Source organism: Oncorhynchus nerka, linkage group LG23, assembly GCF_034236695.1.
Source record: "Oncorhynchus nerka isolate Pitt River linkage group LG23, Oner_Uvic_2.0, whole genome shotgun sequence".
Classification (NCBI taxonomy): Eukaryota; Metazoa; Chordata; class Actinopteri; order Salmoniformes; family Salmonidae; genus Oncorhynchus; species Oncorhynchus nerka.
In genome coordinates, this window is record NC_088418.1 from 17,939,163 (window position 1) to 17,962,886 (window position 23,724).

At 42.3% G+C, this 23,724-nt stretch overlaps 1 protein-coding gene across 2 annotated transcripts in view; it reads left to right on the forward strand.

Annotated features, from left to right (window-relative positions):
* The window catches only part of LOC115106388 (serine-rich coiled-coil domain-containing protein 2-like), a 130,124-nt gene extending 116,899 nt beyond the window's left edge, over window positions 1-13,225 (forward strand). The window contains exon 10 of one of the 2 annotated variants that reach the window (XM_029629065.2): window positions 6,785-13,225. In XM_029629065.2, the coding sequence (XP_029484925.2) occupies window positions 6,785-7,315 (531 nt within the window). In that variant the 3' untranslated portion in view covers window positions 7,316-13,225. The remainder of the gene's footprint in view (window positions 1-6,784) is intronic. The other variant, XM_029629068.2, reaches the window with a different exon arrangement.
* Window positions 13,226-23,724: the final 10,499 nt, after the last annotated feature.

Sequence of the window (23,724 nt, forward strand, 5' to 3'; positions counted from 1 at the left end):
TCACTCACGCCGCCAAACTTACCCTAGTAAAACTGACTATCCTACCGATCCTCGACTTCGGCGATGTCATCTACAAAATGGCTTCCAATACTCTCCTCAGCAAACTGGATACAGTTTCACAGTGCCATCCGCTTTGTTACTAAAGCACCTTATACCACCCACCACTGCGACCTGTATGCTCTAGTCGGCTGGCCCTCGCTACATATTCGTCGCCAGACCCACTGGTCCAGGTCATATACAAGTCCTTGCTAGGTACAGCTCCGCCTTATATCAGTTCACTGGTCACGATGGCAACACCCACCCGTAAGCATGTGCTCCAGCAGGTGTATCTCACTGATCATCCCTAAAGCCAACACCTCATTCGGCCGCCTTTCCTTCCAGTTTTCTGCTGCCTGTGACAGGAACGAATTGCACAAGTCATTGAAGTTGGAGACTTTTATCTCCCTCACCAACTTTAAACATCTGCTATCTGAGCAGCTAAATGATCGCTGCAGCTGTACATAGTCTATCGGTAAATAGCCCACCCAATTTACCTACCTCATCCCCATACTGTTTTTATTTATTTACTTTTCTGCTCTTTTGCACACCACTATCTCTACCTGCACATGACCATCTGATAATTTATCACTCCAGTGTTAATCTGCAAAATTGTAATTATTCGCCTACCTCCTCATGCGTTTTGCACACAATGTATATAGACTATTTTTTCTTCTTCTACTGTGTTATTGACTTGTTTATTGTTTACTCCATGTGTAACTCTTTGTTGCTGTCTGTTCACACTCCTATGCTTTATCTTGGCCAGGTCGCAGTTGTAAATGAGAACTTGTTCTCAACTAGCCTACCTGGTTAAATAAAAAAAGAATAATCATAAAAAAGAATCCACTGCTCCAAAACTGCCATAGAAAAGCCAGACTACGGTTTGCAACTGGCATTGGGACAAAGATCGTACTTTTTGGAGAAATGTCCTCTGGTCTGATGAAACAAAAATAGAACTGTTTGTCCATAATGACCATCATTATGTTAAGAGGAAAAGGGGGAGGCTTGCAAGCCGAAGACCACCATCCCAACCGTGAAGCACGGGGGTGGCACCATCATGTTGTGGGGGTGCTTTGCTGCAGGAGGGACTAGTGCACTTCACAAAATAGATGGCATCATGGATATATTGAAGCAACATCGCAAAACATCAGTCAGGAAGTTAAAGCTTGGTTGCAAATGGGCCCAAGCATACTTCCAAATTTGTGGAAAATTGGCTTAAGGACATCAAAGTCAAGGTATTGGAGTGGCCATCACAAAGCCCTGACCTCAATCCCATAGAAAATTTGTGGGCAGAACAGAAAAGGCGTGTGCGAGCAAGAAGGCCTTACAAACCTGACTCCGTTACACCAGCTCTGTCAGGAGGAATGGGCCAAAATTCACCCAACTTATTGTTGGAAGCTTGTGGAAGGCTACCCGAAACCTTTGACCCATGCACGTAGTCTCCGATTGTGAGGCCGGTTGAGACGTACTGCCAAATTCTCTAAAACAACCTATGGTAAAGAAATGAACATTAAATTCTCTGGAAACAGCTCTGTTGGACAGTCCTGAAGTAAGCATGCCAATTCTGTGGCATTGTGTTGTGTGACAAAACTGCACATCCAGAGTGGCCTTTTGTCCCAGCACTTAACATGTTGCGTTTATATTTTTGTTCAGTGTATGTGTCTCGTCATCCATCACAGCCTCCGTCATGGATCTGAAAAATTGCATTTCCCCCCTCTCCTTTCTATAATTTGAATTACTATTAATTCAATTCAGACGTGCGAGAATTCAAATGAAATTGAGAAAGAGAGAGAGAGAGAACCCAAGTAGCATGACACAAATTTGATCTTAAATTATAAACATATCACATTTGCATAATAAGAGTTTACTTTAATTGAAAAATCTTATTTTAACAGTCCTTGTTGGATTGTGAGTGTTTGTCTCATTTTGAAGGTAAAGGAAGAAAAAAAAAGTTATGAAATCTTTTTACATTGCATGTTGGAATTTACAAGGGTTGAAGTCCTCTGCTTTTGGACTAAAGAGCAGAAACCCAGACTTCCTGAAATAAATTGATGATGTTGATATTGTAGTACTACAGGAAACATGGTGCAGAGGTGATGTTTCCACTGGCTGTCCACTAGCTTATAGGGAGATAATCATACCAACCACTAAATTAAAAGGAATCAGACAGGGCAGAGACTCAGGGGGAATGCTAATATGGTATATATCTGAATCGAATTGATCAAAACAGGAGAATTCTTTATATGGTTAAAAATCAACAAGGAGGCTATCTTGACAGACAAAAACATCTTCCTCTGTGCCACATACATTCCCCCCTCAGTCACCCTACTTCAATGAAGAGAGTTTCTCCATTCTAGAGGGGGAAATTAGTCACTTTCAGGCCCAAGGCAACGTACTGGTCTGTGGAGACCTGAATGCTAGAACAGCAGAAGAACAAGACACTATTAACAGTCATGGAGATAAACACCTACCAGGAAGCAACAATCTTTCCCTCCCCACATACCCCCATAGAAACTCATCCCTTGGCAGCAGCACTGTAGACTACTTCCTCACCGACCTAAACCCAGAGTCTCTCAGAGCCTTCACAGTCAGCCCACTAACACCTCTCTCAGACCACAGTAAAATCACAGTGTATCTGAGAAGAGCAGAACCCATCCATGAAGCATCACGGCCCAATAAATTACATGGTACAAAACAGGCCTATAGATGGAGTGCAAACAGTACAGACATCTACCAAAAAGCAATTAGTAGCCAAAAAAATACAATCTCTCCTGGACAACTTTTTAGCCTTAACATTCTCCTACAGCAATGAAGGTGTAAATTTGGCTGTTTGGAACATAAACTTTATATTTGACAAATTAGCCTCCTTGGCTAATTTAAAGACGCATAAGATCAAACCAGAAATAACAGATCATGAAAAATGGTTTGATAATGATTGCAAAAATCTAAGAAGGTCATTGAGAAATATATCTAATCATAAACACAGAGTACCAGACAACAAAAATATACGCCTTCAATATGGGGAAACACTGAAGCAATACAAACACAACCTAAGAACAAAAAAGCAACAGCACATTAGAAATCAGCTGGATGGAATTGAGGAATCCATAGAATCAAACCACTTCTGGGAGAATTGGAATAAATTAAACAAACTTGAATTGGCTATCCAAAATGGGGATATGTGGAGAACCTCTACAGCAATATAACAAAGAGCCCAGAACAAAAAGATATACAAGAAAAATTACAAATCCTTGAATCAGCAGTCAAAGACTATCAGAATCCTGTGGATATACCCCAATTACAGAAGAAGAATTATTGGAAAAACTATGCACTCTCCAACCCAAAAAGGTCTGTTGCGCTGATGGTATTGTAAATTAAATTATCAAATATACAGGCCACAAATTCAAATTGGCTATACTCAAACTCTTCAACATTATCCTCACTGCAGGTATTTTCCCCGATATTTGGAACAAGGGATTGATCACATAAAAATGGAGACAAATTTGACCCCAGTAATTACAGAGGAATTTGTGTTAACAGCAACTTGGGGGAAATTCTCTGCAGTATTATAAATAGCAGACTACATCATTTCCTTGACGAACACAACGTCCTGAGCAGAAGCCAGATTGGATTTCTAAAAAATTATCGTACAACAGACCACATTTACACCCTCCACACTAATTGATAAACAAGTAAACCAAAACAAAGGCAAAAGCATTTGATTCAATTTGGCACGAAGGTCTGTTTTATAAACTAATAGAAAGTGGTATTGGAGGGAAAACATGATTTTATTAAATCAATGTACACTAAAAACAAATGTGCGGTTAAAATTGGCAACAAGCAAACAGACTTCTCTCAGGGACGGGAGTGAAACAGGGCTGCCCAATAAGTCCAGCACTATTTAACATCTACATTAATGATTTGGCAAAAACATTAGAAGAATCGGCAGTACCTGGTATCACCCTACACAACACTGATATCAAGTGTCTGCTGTACGCAGATGACCTGGTGCTGCTGTCTCCCACTAAAGAGGGGCTACAGCAGCACCTAGATCATCTGCACAGGTTCTGTCAGACCTGGGCTCTGACCGTTAACCTAAAAAACCCAAATATAATGATATTCCAAAAAAGGTCTGGAAATAAGGATGACAAATATAAATTCTATTTGGACACAATTCTATTAGAACACACCAAAAACTACACATATCTAGGACTAAATATCAGCAACACAGGTAGCTTTCAAATGGCTATGAATGAGCTGAGAGACAAAACAAGAAGAGCATTCTATGCCATTAAAAGGAACATTAAAATAGAAATTCTAATTAGAATCTGGTTCAAAATGTTTCAATCAGTTATAGAACCAATTGCTCTGTATGGCAGTTAAGTATGGGGTCCAATCTCTAATAATGAATTTACCAAATGGGACAAACATCCAATTGAAATACTGCATGCAGAGTTTTGCAAGACTGTATTGCAAGTGCAAAGAAAAACTCCAAATAACGCATGTAGAGCAGAATTGGGCCAATACCCCCTCCTCATTCGAATAGAAAAAAGAGCCATCAAATTTTACAACCATCTAAAAACAAGTGACCCCAAAACATTCCATCACACCGCTCTACAATGTCAAGAGATTAAAAAAAGAGAAGAGTCCCCTCAGCCAGCTGGTTCTAAGGCTCAGTTCACCAACTCAAACCAACCCCATAGAGCCTCAGGACAACACTCAGAAAATCTGGCCCAACCAAATCAAAACAAAAATTAAAATATATCACCTATTGGAAAGACACCACAAAAAAATCAAAGTATGAGATGGGGTGGACAAGCGGAACACTCTGGATTTGGTCATCGAGAGGTACTCTCCATCCACCCACGCATGCGCTTCAGTGTCCCTGTCTGACTGTGTGGGGGGGGGGACAAGGTGAATCCCTCCTTGAAACACCTGCTGGGCTTTATAAACCAGACTCTCCTCCTCTCCAGTGCTGCGTTGGGCTCCAGAAATCCATGTCACCTTTCATTAGCTACCACTCCCTAATCCCCCGCGAGTTGTCATCCATTATTTATGAAGCCTCGTCCGAGGGCCAGAAACCTCCCCACCTCCACGTCTTCAGGCGTCATCCCCTCCATCGCAGACTTTGAAAAGTGCCTGGCAGACATAACAGTCTGCTGTCCAGTAAAGGGGGCAGGGGGACACCTTCTTACCTGACTGTCTGGACTCTGGAGGAAAGGGATGTTTTTCCTGTTGAAATAACCCCAGGGCCAACAGAGCAGCACTGACATTAAAGCCAGAGATCGGCCCAATAGGTAGCGTCAGGGGGAGTGTGGCGTGGTGTAGAAATGCTGCTTAGCACAGTGCTAGGGGATCGGCTGGGGGGGGAGGTGATGTAGTATACAGCGATGGCCACAGGGTGGCAGTGTGGACTAGTGAATTCGTCTCCATAGTCAATGAATGGCGGTGAGAAGAGGAGGGCTGATCTGGCGGAGCTTTGAGACGTCTGATCGGCTAAGATGTCGAAGCTCAACGCTAGCCGTGTGAATGTTTCCATACGTAGATCTCTGTGCAATGTATCAAAAGGATAACTGCACCTGTGTATGGTTCCTCTCTCCCAGACTTCAGTGTAATGGAACTGAGAATGATGTAATGAAACGGAATGCACTTGTATGATTGCAGACTGTGTGTCAGATCTGTTTAGATCTCTATCTATTGTTAAACTAACATGGTAAACACCTCCGAAATATAAATTAAGTCGTCACCTTGCCTTGCAATTGGGATTTGTTGCTGTTTTTGCAGGTGTAAAAAATAAACATCTTCCACCTGCACTGGCCAGCCTCCCACCTCCCTCCCACCCCCCAAACAGACGAATCATCTGACAGAATAATTCCCTTTGAGTCAGCCAGCCTCGATCTAGTGCTTCCTCTCCTCTCTTTCCCTTTCCTCTCTCTCGCTCTCTCGTTCTCACTCTCACTCGTCTTTCTATCATTCTCTCTTATCTCTCTCTTTATCTCTTTCTCTCGATCTCCCTCGTGCTCTCTCTGTCTCATAGTCTGATTGACTGACAGGCGTGTATGAGGCAGGGCTGCCGCCATGTTCCCCATTCAACAAGCAGCGTTAAATGTTAATGAGCGGGCTGAAGTGGGCCCCCGATGTGCACACCCTAACCTTTCTCTAATTGAGGATGTGCTGGCATAGCGGCACACCGGGGCACCTTGTTACGCTGGTGCCTGGCGGCCAGACACAGCCCGGAGAGCTACTGTCATCCCATGTCTTCCTTATTTTTCAGCAGCGAAGCGACGTGTGGTATGGTGTTGCAGAGGTGAGCGAGTCGGCAGGCAGGAGGAGGGCTCTTTTGATGGTGACCTCCCCCACCCAGCCTCTGCAGTGGTACATCAGTGATGATAAGTTTAGAGAGAGATGACTACTGTACTGTAGCACGCGGCCTGGCTGCTGTCTCCAAAGAGTGCCCGGAATCAAAGCCCCAATCTCCTACGGCGTTTCATGTGTTGAATGCGCACAATTAGTTTCTCTCTCTACAGTCATGAAAAAAGGGAGAGGCGCTACAGTACACAGTGTCTAGCCTCGTGGGAATTGTAGGCTTGTTGTGCAACTGTTAGGCGAAACAGACTGGACAAAATGTTTTGGTTTCGCGAGCCGAAGAACAGAAATGATTTATATGATGGCGTACAATGGTTCATGCTGTAGTTTGTTTATATACAGTTTTAGATGCTTATCGTATGTTGTTTCTCTCCTCCCCCAGCCTCAAATACTACAGCCTTCCAGGCCATGGCCCAACAGCGTGCAGCAACCTCAACCCCAGGAAAGACTAACAAGCTCAGCCCACACCGAGGCCCCCCGGGACTCCTCCAACCCAGGCTGTGGGGACCCGGCCAAAATGATTCCTGCCCCTAGCCTCCCGCAGTCCCCCGGCTCTCTGAAAACAGCCTCCATCCCTAAAAGGCCACAGGAAGGCCCCATAACCAACTCCACCCAGACGTCCATGGCAGGCTTCCCCAGGGTGGTGAGAGGAATCCAGTTTAGGAGCAGTCCCAGGCCGGGCTTCACAACTCCACAGTCCAGGCTGCTCCCACCTCCCTTCAGAGGTCTGCCCTGCTACAGCTCCTCGAACCAGGCCTCTGCCTCCTCCCAGGGCCCTGCACTGCCGGCCTGCCCCCGGACCAGAGCACCCAGACAGACTCCAGGCCTCAGAGAACCAGAGATTGGCGGGCTCAAGGCCAGAGGTCTAGTCCATCCCAGCCTCTTACGACTTCCCAAGCCAAAGAGCCACTGACCGCTATCTCTCAACTCTCAAACATTGCCATGTAGCAAGACCACTCAGCACCACCTTCTACCCATTCAAACCCAAAAGATCTAACTTCTTCTAAAGGCTTCCAGGCCTCACCTCAGCAAGGTTACCGTGTCTACCCTGTAAGAATGGAAGACTTGTAGATTATATCCGAAATAACAAACTAGGTGGTTCATGCCCTGAATGCTGATTAGCTGACAGCCGTGGTATATCAGACTGTATACTACGGGTATGACAAAACATTTGTTTTTACTGTTCTAATTACGTTGGTAACCAGTTTATAATAGCAATAAGGCACCTCGGGGGTTCGTGGTATATTTCCAATATACCACGGCTAAGGGCTGTGTGCAGGCACCCCGTGTTAAATTGTGCTTAAGAACAGCCCTTAGCCGTTGTATATTGGCCATATACCACACCTTCTCGGGCCTTATTGCGTAAATAAATATATGACCCCACAGACTATTTTAGCTTGCCTGCTGCGCTTCCAGTAAGACTCACTCAAGGTCCGAAATAAAATTGACCCGTGTGCATTTGGTATCTGCCTTATACAAAGGCGTCAAGCATAACACAATAATGGTTTTTCCCCTCCAAAAGCACGCTTCAGTACAATCTATCAAATCAAATCAAATTGTAGACCTTACCGTGAAATGCTTACTTGCAAGCCCTGTACAGAGTGCAGTCTAGATCAGTTAAATGCACATATTGTTTGTGTGAAATGTTGTTTCAAAGTGTGAACTTTCAGGATGCTTGACACTTACAGTCCCTCCAGAACTTTTACTCTCTGGCCAAAACGTGTCCCAGATGATGGTTCCTCATGCATACGTACACCACAACATATCCCAGATGATGGTTCCTCATGCATACGTACACCACAACATATCCCAGATGATGGTTCCTCATGCGTACGTACACCACAACGTATCCCAGATGATGGTTCCTCATGCATACGTACACCACAACATATCCCAGATGATGGTTCCTCATGCATACGTACACCACAATATATCCCAGATGATGGTTCCTCATGCATACGTACACCACAACATATCCCAGATGATGGTTCCTCATGCATACGTACACCACCACATATCCCAGATGATGGTTCCTCATGCATACGTACACCACCACATATCCCAGATGATGGTTCCTCATACATACGTACACCACAACATATCCCAGATGATGGTTCCTCATGCATACGTACACCACAATATATCCCAGATGATGGTTCCTCATGCATACGTACACCACAACATATCCCAGATGATGGTTCCTCATACATACGTACACCACAACATATCCCAGATGATGGTTCCTCATACATACGTACACCACAACATATCCCAGATGATGGTTCCTCATGCATACGTACACCACAACATATCCCAGATGATGGTTCCTCATGCATACGTACACCACAACATATCCCAGATGATGGTTCCTCATACATACGTACACCACAACATATCCCAGATGATGGTTCCTCATGTGTACGTACACCACAACATATCCCAGATGATGGTTCCTCATGCATACGTACACCTAAACGTATCCCAGATGATGGTCCTGCGTGCGTAGGTACACCGCAAGTACAACTATCTGACCTTAATATAGCATTTAGGTGCCCTAATACTAATTGACTTACTGAACTACTACATGATACCTGTATGTAGTTGTTGCGCTTAGTATAGCTATTGACCTGATGTACTCACTGAACAGTGTCCTAGATGAATGAAGACGATATTATAACACAGAAAAACGGTTACAGGAACAGAGAATCCCTTTTGACTTGAGCAGGGAACACTTTTAGAAGTGCAGATATTTTGGTTATATAGACTAGAGAATATAGTCACATCAGATATTGTCCCTCTGGCTAAACTGGGGAGATTCTAACAGTTGTGTTAGGTTCTAAAGTTCCCCTTGTCACTTCTCAGTATTACTTCTCTCTGGTTTCAAAACACCTTTATTCTCTCTGCCTTGCGTGTTTTGGTGCATTCTCAAATGTAGCTGTAGCGACCACCGTCTACCGACAGTCAGTCAGTCAGTCTGTCTGTCTTGTCCGTTGCAGTTGGATTGAGACACAGGGATAGCAGGGATCCATCTAGAGGAGCCATCTTGTGCAGTTGGTGCTCTGACAGAGCTGTCTTTGTTTCCCCGTGCTTCCGTAATGAGAAGGTCTAGTTTGGTCTGTAGGAAGAGGCCTCCTACACTCTACTGTAATGACACTGCAGAAGAGAAGAGCTCCGCTTCTAGATGTGCTTCAGGCCAGGGCCCTTAATAGAAGGGGACAGAAAGAAAGAAAAGGTCCTAGCATGAAACAATATTGCAGTTATAGTGTGCAGGCTTGTGGTGACCATGTGATTCCGTAATGGTGTCGAGTCGGGTCCAGTTGGCATGGTTACGCGGCCGAGTGGCACAGCAGAGGGATGTGTTGATGTCAAGTGGTTGAAGCACATGCTCAGTGTGTCCCTGTCGACAGCAGGGCCAGACTCATTCCCACGGTATAACACCCACCCTCCATGTCTTCTACCACACCTTCTTCTCTCAGTCCTTCCCCCAAGGGTCCCATTGAGTGTGTCACAGTGGGCCAGCGTGTCAAGGAGGGTAGAGAGGGATACGACTCTTATTCCTCTTCTTCAAAGCCATAATGTCTAACTACTTCCTGGTCCGTCGCTATGTTTAGTCCTAGAGAGCTTTAAGTAGGAGCCTAATGGGCGCCATTTATACCCTTGACCTATCAGGTCCTTATTTCCCTTATGTCATAACTGACCTTTTGATCCCAAGTCTTCTGATTGGTTGGCTCAGCATACGTTGTAGAATGCTTTGAGAGGAACAACATCACCCAGTCAACACAGTCTCAAAGATAAGATTGAGAATGGCTCTTTCTGTAACTTAATTTGGTCATTCTTCTTCCCCCACTAAAGCTTCCCATGCTTTTCTATGCAACACAGTTGTGCCCTACTCATGGAAGATAAGTCTCATTGGTACATAGTCACAGCACAGTGGACAATGTGCTGTTGGCCTTCATGTACCCCTCTCATTATGATCCTATGTTAAGCCAGCTGTAGTGTACAAATGTACTTGATATCCCAAGCACTTGTCTTGCTGCCACACAGCTCTTGAAGTATTTGTCTTCCCATTTCTAAATGATTGAAAGCCATGCCCCGTAAAGGTCATGTACCCTTGTGTTATATTTGTCAAGCGTTTCGAAGTACATTCGGCAGCATTCCTATCCTGGTTCCAGATCAGTTTTTTTCTGACTCCATCGCTGTCATTGTCAAGCCAAACGTGTTTGGCATGATGATGAGTGTAAAGGAGTTGGCATGATACACAAACAGACTGGCAACAGCAACCCCACCAAGTATGTACATGACATCACTCCCAACAGTCCCGGGACATGAGAAATGTCACTCCAAATCAATTCTCCTATTTGGAATGCAAGGCTGCTTCCCCATCCCACCCAGAGAAGAACAACATACTTTTTTATACATTTCATCTCTTCAAATGATAATCAAACAATAAATGAACTACTATTTGAGGACCTGTAGGGATGAGACAGAGATTAATTTAATCAATTCCTGTTTGACAGTGAGAGTCCTTGATTTAAAGGATTTAGAATATTCAGGGGTGGAAATATTTTTTAGATGAACGGGATCTTAACAGAAGCTCAACGTATTTACCTCTGAGAAGTTCTCACCCAAACCCCCCAAAAATAGTGACCTAAAGTTATTGAAAAGGGTTGCGATTTATTAATAATGCATTATTATTTTCCGGTTGTCTAGCTTTGCCTTACCATAATATGGTATGTAGATTGAACAAAAAACTTGCCCTCGAATTGACTGTACGGTCAACAGGATAGAATAAAGAATAAGGTCATGGAGCAGCAATGCTCTTCTTGTGTATAACAAAAGTGCCTGCTTTTGTGACTTCAATTCTCGTGGTCCTGAACATTTGGTGTGATCTCCCTCTCTTTGATTAAACTAGGACCATATAGATAGTTGGGTATGTAGATGAGGGAGTGTTCCTCCTGGAGGAATGGAAGAGTACGGTAAGAGTAGGCCCAACTGTGTTTGCTGAAAGGAGAGAGTGAGTCTGCCTTGGGTTCACAGGTATATCCCTTTCTGTATCCCTCCCACCCTCTACAGGGTTCAACACAGGGTTATGCGTTATGCCCGCGCAGCCTAGCAGATGTTAGAATGCCAGTCACACTTAGTATTTACTGTCGCAGGCTCACTCTCAACACATTCTGACTGGGGGAGGCAAACCTGTTTGTGTCTCTTTCTCGCTACAGTAGCATTCTCTGTAACACAGGCCAGGTTAGTGGAGCTACAGTACTGTATTTGAAAAAGCTCGCCAGGCTATGCTTCCAGTGCTGACAGCTCGCATGCTTTGATGCTCTCTGGTGTGCCTCCTCTTTCTTGTAAGCAGTCTTGAGGAGATTTGTCTCTGTGTTGCCGTCTCTTTCCGACTTCCCAAATCTTAGCTTGAAGGCTCTTTTTTACTAGCTTTTTTTAATTTATGCATTTTTATTGTATTTATATTTGAGAAATGCTGAAACTGTAGTTTCATTGATGAAATGACATTGTAAACAGCGGGATGTGTTTCCCGCTCATAACCATCTGTTCAGTTAATGTTCTTCATTATTTCATCAGGGTGGTCTTAAACACGGTCTGCTTCCCAAATGGCACCCTATGCCCTTTTATGGTGTTCTACTTTTGACCAGAGCCTTATGAGCCCAGACGTTCCCAAAGTAGTGCACTATATAGGGATTAGGGTGCCGTGTGGAACGCGGCAACTATCGCACCAGGCAGACAATGGTTGTGTCCGAAATCTGTTTTGCCTGCTACTTCCTAAAATGACATACTGCATACTAATCATTCTACAGGACATACTATTCAGAACGTACTGTTTAGTAAAAATGTATGCAGATAGTGAACAACACATATCTGAGAATGCGTCAAGGAATGCACACTTGTGTTTGTTAGTCGTTGTCAAAAACACGTGGCTCTGAAAAGACAATTCTCGTCCTCAGTAGCATGCAGCTATTCATACTAGATTAAAAGCCGAAATTAATACAACATCCTGGCATGTAAAGCAAACAACATTTTATAAATGTCACATACTATATAAAACGCTCTATTTTCGCATACCTAATCAGCCTGCTATTTAGAACGCAAGTACAAATATTTGGACACGGCCGATATGTCTCCTCGCTACCAGTAGAACCTCTACTGTAGAAGGACTACTGGTAGGATAATAGAAACATGAACCAGTTATCTTCTAGGTGGAAAGGGTTCAGTTTGGGGTCCATAATCTTTCGCTTTGTTGTAGTCTAATATTACTGCTGTAAACGTACAACTCCGTAACACGAGTATATTCAATATGCAGTACTGTATGACGTACTGTCCTGTTCAAGTCCTTCACCTCGCCAGCCACCACATTGACTGTACAGTAGAACTTGTTTTTCTCACCTGTGACAGGAAACTAAAAATGGAGAAAGTCTGCTCTGAGGATCGGTTTTCTCGTGTGTTTTGTGTTAATCTTCCTGCCAATTCTGTTTTACTTCCGTGTTTGCTATACTGCTATTTAATTTGTGCAATACGATAACGATTGAAAACATACTGTTGTACACAATGCTAATTATTTATATGTATATGACATACATTATCTATATCTGTGTTGTAATTGTCACGGAGTTCTTGAGCTTGTCAAAAAAAAAAAGAGAAAGCTCAATCTGAAATGCACTTTAAATGATTGTGTTGAGAGACTTGGAACAGGAAGGAATGAACTTGAAAACGTATCGAACTGCTTTCTGTTTAGATCTGACTCCTTTTTGCTGTGATATCTGAGGCTACGGAGTGGCTGAGTGCTCAAATAAAGACTGCACCAAATCTACATTGAGTCTGGTGTGTGTCGCTCTCTCACTATGGGGTTGGTGGTTGTGACAGGATGGTATGAAATGATTGGATGAGGAGAGGGGCGTGTACAGTAAGAGAAGTGGTGGAACACGAGGGTGGTAAGAGATTGTGGGAATCGATAGGCTAGGGTGAGGTGAGAGGGGTAGAGATGATGGCATTCTTTCACCCAGGATTTGAGTAGTATAAAGTAGGACTCTGTGGTCAATATCAAAGACCCACCACCCTATTTTACAGTAGGTGGGGTTATTTTCTGCTCATGCATTCTCATTTTGACACCAAACCCACCACTTGTGTGCGTGGCCAAAGAGCTCTATTTTCACGTCCTCCAACAAATGTAAACACCTGATTTGCTAAACGGCATTGGCACTTGGATTGGAACTGGTGCTTTGGTCAGATGACAGGAAAATTAAGCTCCTTGCCCACACACACCAGTGGTGAGTTTGACCTCAAAATGTTTTGGTGCTATTTTGTTTCCACTGGTCCTGGGGCCCTTGTTAAGGTCAATGGCATCATGAACTTGTACCAGGACATTTTAGCCAAAAACCTAGTTGCCTCTTCCAGCAAGACAATAACACCAAGCAGACAGAATCCACAAAGAAATTTTAATTGGCCTCAAAATCAACATTTTGGCCATCTCAGTCTCCGGACTTGAAACCCTTTGAAACTTGTGGTTTAACTCCAAGCATCTGGAAGGATTCTGTATGTAGGAATGTTCTATGATCCCTCCCGATGTGTTCTCCAACTCATACAACATTTTAGATAAAGGCTCAGTGCCGGAAGGTGAGGTATTGAAAAACAGGTGTCAATAAGTTGGACCCCTACCTTTTGAGGAAAAAATAATACTACTTGTTAAACCAAATATCTTTCGCAGAGAAATTCAAATACAATTTTATTGGTCACTTGCATATATTTTGCAGATGTTGCAGGTGTAGCAAAACACTTGTTTTTAGCTCCAAGAGTGCAGTAATACTTAACAATACACACAAATACAAAAAAAGGAATTATATCAGAATGATTGTCAGTCCGGAATATAAATATATATTTATATGAAGGTGTGTATGGACAGTATATTATTAGAAAAGGTGTGTACAGCATTAGTTGTATAGGATGAGCGATGACTAGAATACAATATATACTGTACACGGTGTACAAATCATTAGGAACACCTGCTCCTTCCATGGCAGACTGACCAGGGGAAAGCTATGATCTCTTATTGATGTCACTTGTTAAAACCATTTCAATCTGCGTAGATTAAGGGGAAGTTAAAGAATATTTTTTGAAGCCTTGAGACAATTGAGACATGGATTGTGTATGTGTTCCATTTAGAGGGTGAATTGGCAAGACAAAAGATTGAAGTGCCTTTGAACAAGGTATGGTAGTAGGGACCAAGGGCGCCAGTTTGAGTGCAACGCTGCACAGTTTCCCGTGTGTATCAAGAATGGTCCACCACCCAGAGGACATCCAGCTAACTTGACACAACTGTGGGAAGCATTGGAGTCAACTGGCCAGCAACCCTGTGGAATGCTTTCGACACCTTGTATAGTCTATACCCCTACGAATTGAGGCTGTTCTGAAGGGCAAAAGGGGGTACAACTCAATTTTAGGAACATGTTCCTAATGTTTTGTACACTCAGTGTACATATGAAGTGGGTTAAACAGTATGTTCACATTATTAAAGTGACCAGTGTTCAATGATTATGTACATAGGGCAGCAGTCTCTAAGGTGCTGGGTAGAGTACCGGGTGGCAGCCGGCTAGTAACGGTGACTAAGTTCAGGGCAGGGTACTGGGCGGAGGCTGGCTAGTGGTGACTGTTTAACAGCCTGATGGCCTGGAGATGGAAGCTGTATTTCAGTCTCTCGGTCCCAGCTTTGATGCACCTGTATTGTCTCCGTCATCTAGATGGTAGCGGGTTGAACATGCCGTGGTCTAAAATAATATAACTATCAAGGGTGTCAATCATTTCGGACCCAAATGTAGTTGTTTTGCATTCCTTACTAAGTCAGAAAGAGGGAAAATGTCATTATTGGAAGAAGGGGTCTAGAGTTTTACTGAGGTAAAAAGTGCATTTATATTTTCATGTGCCCTAAATGTGGCTCCAAGGCACAGTTTCAAGGAAGACATGGCTGTTATATATTTATTACCTCGGTATAAGAGGTGGTCATTGAAAGTCCTGCCCTCCTGCTCTCTTTCTTTCGATAGACTCTTGATTGACAGGTAGTCTTCCAACTGAATTGTTCTTAGCCAACTATGTATTAAAATACACACAGCTCTGCTGTAGAGTTGAGTGACAGCTTAATTTCCCACAATTTATGTACACTCCTTTTCCACTTTCTCTATTCCCAGAAGTTCCCATGAGTGTGGTGTGCCAGTGGCGATCTCTTTTCACCACTCCACCACTTTTGGAAGTGACCAATAACTAGGTGTGAGGGCAGTAGCAATTAAATCTGGTTTACCCTCATGCAAAGCAAAGCCTTCGGGCATCACATAGAGCAGTACAGGGGATATGCAGGAGGCCAAACTAAATGGAGAGATCTGAGCAATGAACCTTCATAGTGCTCCCATTACTCGCATCTGCTATGTGTCTCACCATGGGCCACAGCATAGCAGATGTGCTATGGGCCTTAAAAATATAGATTGACAACGAGAAACCACTTTGTATTTCCTGTTTGAACCCAAAGCGAACCGGTGTACCAAGAGTTTCACTTGAATTTCATGCTTTTTATATTTCAGTGGATTGGAGAAGCAGTCGAGAAGTCAGCCATGTTTTGATAATTGACTGTGCCACAGTAGTGTTAAAAGTGTCATGAGTGCTACTGGATTAGGATTTACTTTTTGTTTTGCTGTAGTTTTCAGATGAGCGGAAGCAAAATAGCCCCATAACATCAAAATATTCCACTGGTCTCTCTTTCTCTCTCTTTTTTTCTCTCTCTCTCTCGCTCAGCCAACTTCACACAACTGTGGGAAGCATTGGAGTCAACATGGGCCAGCATCCCTGTGGAATGCTTTTGACACCTTGTAGAGTCCATACACTGGTCTCTCTCTCTCTCTCTCAAAACCAACTACAGCTCTACCTGCCAGCTCTAATTAAATGACGTGCTGACTGAAACAGGCTGGGATATAAAATTTGATTATGTTTATATAGTTGTTTTGCGTTAAGGTCAATTCCTTACTAAGTCTGAAAGGCACTTGTTGGAAGTAGGGGTCTAGAGTTTTACTGAGGTAAAACGTGCATTTATATTTTCATGTGGCTCCAAGGAAAAGTTTTTCAAGGGAGAGTCAGCAGTTGTATATGAATTATCTCAGCATAAGAGAGGAAGTTCTAGTTGAAAGTCCTCTCACTCTTTTTCTTTCAACAGACTTGATTGACAGATATTCTTCTAACTTTTGTGCCATTAAACCAAACAATTTCCATGATTGCAGCAAATCATGTGTTTCAGAGAGGCCAAGGCATATAGCCTCCTCTCCTCAGCATGACAGAGGGACTTGAGACACAAACACCCATAATTATCATTAGAGTCCCGGTGCAGTCAAACACGTGATTTTTTTGTGTTTCATGCAGTGCATTTGGAAAGTATTCAGACCCCTTTACTTTTTTCACATTTTGTTACGTTACAGCCTTATTCTAAAATTGATTCACTTGTTTTTTCCTCATCAATCTTCACACAATACCCCATAATGACAAAGCAAAAACAGGTTTTTAGACATTTTTGCAAATGTAGATATTACAGAAAAAAACGGAAATATCACATTTACATAAGTATCCAAAACCTTTACTCGGTACTTTGTTGAAGCACCTTTGGCAGTGATTACAGCATTGAGTCTTCTTGGGTATGACGCTTCAAGCTTGGCACACATGTATTTGGGCAGTTTCTCCTATTTTTCTCTGTAGATCCTCTCAAGCTTTGTCAGGTTAGATGGGGAATGTTGCTGCACAGTTATTTTCAGGTCTCTCCAGAGATATTAGATTGGGTTTAAGTCCGGGCTCTGGCTGGGCCACTCAAGGACATTCAGAGGCTGTCCGGAAGCCACACATGCATTGTCTTGGTTTCACTCTGCCATAAAGGCCTGAATGTTGGATTGCTGCAGAGATGTTTGTTCTTCTGGAAGGTTCTCCCATCTCCACAGAGGAACTCTGGAGCTCTGTCAGAGTGACCATCGGGTTCTTTGTCACCTCCCTGACCAAGGCCCTTCTCCCCCGATTGCTCAGTTTGGCCGGGCGGCCAGCTCTAGGAAGTCTTGGTGGTTCCAAACTTCTTTTTCAATATAAGTATGATGGAGGCCACTGTGTTCTTCTGGGCCTTCAATGCTGCAGATATGTTTTGGTACCATTCCCCATATCTGTGCCACTACACAATCCTGTGTCGGAGCTCTACGGACAATTCCTTCGACCTAATGGCTTGGTTTTGCTTTGACGTGCACGGTCAACTATTGGACCGTATACAGTGCCTTCGGAAAGTATTCAGACCCATTGACTTTTTCCACATTTTGTTACATTACAGCCTTATTCTAAAATGGATTTAAAAACGTAAACATTCTCAGCAATCTACACACAATACCCAGTAACGACAGTTTTTTAGAAATTGTTGCTAATTGATTAAAAATACAAAAATGAAATATGACATTTACATAAGTATCCAAACCCTTTACTCAGTGTTTCTGCACAGCTATTTTCAGGTCTCTAAAGAGATGTTCAATCTGGTTCAAGTCTGGGCTCTGGCTGGGCCACTCAAGGACATTCAGAGACTTGTCCCGAAGCCACTCCTGTGTTGTCTTAGCTGTGTGCTTAGGGTTATTGTCCTGATGGAAGGTGAACCGTTGCCCGAGTCTGAGGTCCCGAGTGCTCTGGAGCAGGTTTTCATCAATTATCACGCTGTACTTTTCTCCGTTCATTTTTGCCTTGATCCTGACTGCTCTCCCGGTACCTGCCGCTGAAATACACCCCCACAGCATGATGTTGCCACCACCATGCTTCACCGTAGGGATGGTGCCAGGTTTCTTCCAGAGGTGACACTTGGCATTCAGGCCAAGGAGTTGAATCTTGGTTACATCAGACCAGAGAATCTTGTTTGTGGTACCTTCAGGCATTTGGAAATTGCTCCCAAGGATGAAACAGACTTGTGGAGGTCTACAATTTTTTCTGAGGTCTTTGCTTGACATCATGGGAAAATCAAAAGAAATCAGAAAAGAGGCACTGAGTTTGAAGGTAGGCCTTGAAATACATCCACAGGTACACCTCCAATTGACTGAAATTATGTCAATTAGCCTATCAGAAGCTTCTAAAGCCATGACATAATTGTCTGGAATTTTCCAAGCTGTTTAAAGGCACAGTCAACTTAGTGTATGTAAATGTCTGACCCACTGGAATTACAGTGAATTGTAAGTTAAATAATCTGTCTGTAAACAATTGTTGGAAAAATGACACAATTCCAGTAGGTCAGAAGCTTACATACACTAAGTTGACTGTGCCTTTAAACAGCTTTGAAAAATCCAGTAAATGATGTAATGCCTATATAAGCTTCTGATGGGCTAATTGACATCATTTGAGTCAATTGGAGGTGTACCTGTGGATGTACTGTACCTGTTTCAATACACAGAGGCAATATCCCTGTTCTTACCTGTTTCAATACGCAGAGGCAATATCCCTGATCTTACCTGTTTCAATACGCTGAGGCAATATCCCTGATCTTACCTGTTTCAATACGCTGAGGCAATATCCCTGATCTTACCTGTTTCAATACGCTGAGGCAATATCCCTGATCTTACCTGTTTCAATACGCTGAGGCAATATCCCTGATCTTACCTGTTTCAATACGCTGAGGCAATATCCCTGATCTTACCTGTTTCAATACGCTGAGGCAATATCCCTGATCTTACCTGTTTCAATACGCTGAGGCAATATCCCTGATCTTACCTGTTTCAATACGCTGAGGCAATATCCCTGATCTTACCTGTTTCAATACGCAGAGGCAATATCCCTGATCTTACCTGTTTCAATACGCAGAGGCAATATCCCTGATCTTACCTGTTTCAATACGCTGAGGCAATATCCCTGATCTTACCTGTTTCAATACGCAGAGGCAATATCCCTGATCTTACCTGTTTCAATACGCTGAGGCAATATCCCTGATCTTACCTGTTTCAATACGCTAAGGCAATATCCCTGATCTTACCTGTTTCAATACGCAGAGGCAATATCCCTGATCTTACCTGTTTCAATACACAGAGGCAATATCCCTGATCTTACCTGTTTCAATACGCTGAGGCAATATCCCTGATCTTACCTGTTTCAATACGCTGAGGCAATATCCCTGATCTTACCTGTTTCAATACGCTGAGGCAATATCCCTGATCTTACCTGTTTCAATACGCTGAGGCAATATCCCTGATCTTACCTGTTTCAATACGCTGAGGCAATATCCCTGATCTTACCTGTTTCAATACGCTGAGGCAATATCCCTGATCTTACCTGTTTCAATACGCTGAGGCAATATCCCTGATCTTACCTGTTTCAATACGCAGAGGCAATATCCCTAATCTTACCTGTTTCAATACGCAGAGGCAATATCCCTGATCTTACCTGTTTCAATACGCTGAGGCAATATCCCTGATCTTACCTGTTTCAATACGCAGAGGCAATATCGCTGATCTTACCTGTTTCAATACGCTGAGGCAATATCCCTGATCTTACCTGTTTCAATACGCAGAGGCAATATCGCTGATCTTACCTGTTTCAATACGCTGAGGCAATATCCCTGATCTTACCTGTTTCAATACGCTGAGGCAATATCCCTGATCTTACCTGTTTCAATACGCTGAGGCAATATCCCTGATCTTACCTGTTTCAATACGCAGAGGCAATATCCCTGATCTTACCTGTTTCAATACGCTGAGGCAATATCCCTGATCTTACCTGTTTCAATACGCTGAGGCAATATCCCTGATCTTACCTGTTTCAATACGCTGAGGCAATATCCCTGATCTTACCTGTTTCAATACGCTAAGGCAATATCCCTGATCTTACCTGTTTCAATACGCTGAGGCAATATCCCTGATCTTACCTGTGCACATAGCAATCTCTTGTTTTTAGATAGGTTACACATAATATATCTCACACACAGATTCACCCTTAATCAAACAAAAGGTTCTCCATTTTGGTTTATGATTCATCTCCACCCATTTTTTCATATTGCATCAACAGTTTTTTTCCCATCATATCTATGTCTCCCTTAATTTGGTTTTCATACAGATATTCACAGTCGGACTGTCAAACATTTCAGTTGCCCAGACTCCCCCTATGGATAGATCCCATTTAGAATCTTTACTAGCTATTCTGGCAGCCTATTCCAAATTCTCACCATACATGCCTTCCATGTCACCTCACAGGGTTCCCAGCCCATGTCCCCAGTTATTGCAAGTATAGGTGCAAACTTGTGGACACCTAAAAAGTACCGTGCTGCTCTGTTATGAGCATATTTTTAAAATACCTCTTAGCACCCCACACTCCTGCTGAATAATCCAGAACAGGACACACGCATGTCTGACACAGTTGAATACGTGACATAACCAATATCTTCAAGTGGTTTTGTTTTTCCTATTTCTCCTCCAAGAGCTCTACTCGCTGAGTCAGCCATGGCAGATGTTGGCGCATAGAAAGGTAATATGTTCATCAATAAAACATATTTATAAATGCTAGTAAACTCAAGAATGTCTTCAACAAAACTGAAAAACTTCTCTTAGTTGCTGGTTTTCTAAAAGTAATTATCTGTGTTTTTGTCTGGTTGATCATGAGTCTCCATCTTTTGCACCAACAGACTGCACATAATAACATGTTCTGCAGGTCTTGTTCTGTTTCTGCCATCAAAATAATATCATCAGCATATAAAAGGATACTTAGCATTTTGTCATCATATCTTCCTATTTAACTGTTTCATTTATTTTGCTAAATCATTTATAAACAAAGCAAACAAAGTCGGTGATAAGGCATGTCCTTGTTTTACACCCGAGGGTGTGGGAAACCAATCTGTACCATATTCATTAACACGCACACAAGCAATTGGTACTTTGTGAAGAGACTGGGTTGCTTGATAACGTTTCCCATCAGCCACTGTCTTTAACAAGCTAAAAGATCCCTATTTACAAAATCAACGACTTTCTGGAAATCAATTAAACATGCAAAAGTAGGATCCATTTCATGTCATCTATTTCTAATTATTGTAGAGACCGAGAAGATATGATCTATACAGTCTCTGGATTTACCAAAACCATTTTATTCTTCCACCAGAATGTTTTGCTCCTCCAGAAATGTAATTAGCCTTTTGTTGAGGATGGATGAACATAATTTATAAGCCGTACTTAATAAACTTATGCCTCTATAGTTCAGTGGCACTCTCGAGTCATTTTTTTTTTTTTTTTTTTAGATTTGGGAATAGGATTCACTATTGACTTATACCAAGTGGATGGCAGTATACTGTACTCAAAACCAATTTGGAGCAAATCATATAGGACGTCAATTAATTTAGGGGATTTTAAAACCTCATTAGGGAGTTCATCAATGCCAAACTCTTTTCCATTTTGTTGCAGCGTCAATCCCCTTCTGCCACAGAAGCTCCTAATTTAAGTATGGGTTACATATATATATATGAGGCTTCTAACATTGTATTTTCCATTTTAGTTCTCAGGGAACATACAGTGGGGAGATTATTTGATGTATGTATTTGAAGTATTTGATACACTGCCGATTTTGCAGGTTTTCCTACTTACAAAGCATGTAGAGGTCTGTAATTTTTTTTATCATAAGTACACTTCAACTGTGAGAGACGGAATCTAAAACAAAAATCCAGAAAATCACATTGTATGATTTTTAAGTAATTAATGTGCATTTTATTGCATGACATAAGTGTTTGATACATCAGAAAAGCAGAACTTAATATTTGGTACAGAAACCTTTGTTTGCAATTACAGAGATCATACGTTTCCTGTAGTTCTTGACCAGTTTTGCACACACTGCAGCAGAGATTTTGGCCCACTCCTCCATACAGACCTTCTCCAGATCCTTCAGGTTTCGGAGCTGTCGCTGGGCAATACGGACTTTCAGTTCAATAAAATGCAAATTAATTACTTAAAAATCATACAATATGATTTTCTGGATTTTTGTTTTAGATTCCGTCTCTCACAAGTTTGTGGCCAAAGATCATATATAAAAGAGAATGATCAGGAAGTCTACTTTTTTCTCAAATTAAGTCAAAACATCCGCATTCTTCAACCATCTGTGTAGGAGATAACACCTTAAATTCAAAACACGTTTCTAGACAGTCATGGAGGGTAACTATATAGTCCACCACAGCTTTCCTTTGCCAGATATGGATGTAAAGTTATCGCATAAGGGGCATATCCTTCCATTAATGATACACATTTTAGAGTCCCGAAAGGAATTCTAACAGGGTTTCCCCATGATGATTAACACAGTCATCCAAAGCAACACGCGATGGAATATCATCGATATCATTTATATAGTCATCTAACCTCCCAATTCGACTGTTAAGATCCCCACATATGTAAATAGTATCTGCTTCTGTAGATAGGTATACTTGACTTAACAAATGACTATAGAAGGAGGATGCATCTCTACCTCATTTGGACTGTTCAGGTGGCAAAAAGCATGAAAACACAACAAAACAATAATCTGACTCCCTATGCTCGACGCGCAAACCAATAATTCCTTCTATGGCTTTATCGATAATTTCAATTTTATATGCTTTCATCACATCAGACTTTACACATATTCCCACTCCCCCAGAGCCACTGGGGGCTTTCACATGAGTTTTTCTGTTGTGTCCATACCATACATACCCTTCTATATCAATAGTTTCTTGCCGACGCAAATGCGTTTCATTTATTGAGATAATGTCTAGGTTTAAGGATTTTAGTAGTATTAGTAGTAATTTATTGTTCAATGTTGTTCCTATTAAAGTAAGGGAAATTAAAGTAACTGTTCTGCTCTCGGCCAAATGATCTTCCATGCATCTAGATACCATCTGTGGTCCCCTTCACCATAACCTCGAGAGAGGACAGACCAGAACAACAGTTTAGTTTAGGGCATTTGCAATGCAGGATGTCCATCCTTCTAAGACAAGTGTCTTAGAGAATAACAACACACAGTTGACCCCCCCCAAATTGGCTTAAACTCCCCTATAATCTTGGCAATCTCACTGCAGTTACAGGTCAGGTAGTCAGACAACAGCAATACACATATATCACTCGAGGTAGGGAAAACTTAAATTAATTTAGAATAACTCATCCATTACCAACATCTCTTTTTTTCCTTTTACAGGTAGATCAATTTGCAAATTTACCAACGGGCCCCAGGGGACTGGTGATTCCCCCTTTGGACACATGACTCACATCGTGATTCATGCATCCCACAATAACAACAACGGCGCAGGTTAAATAAAAAATAAACACATTTGAATAAATC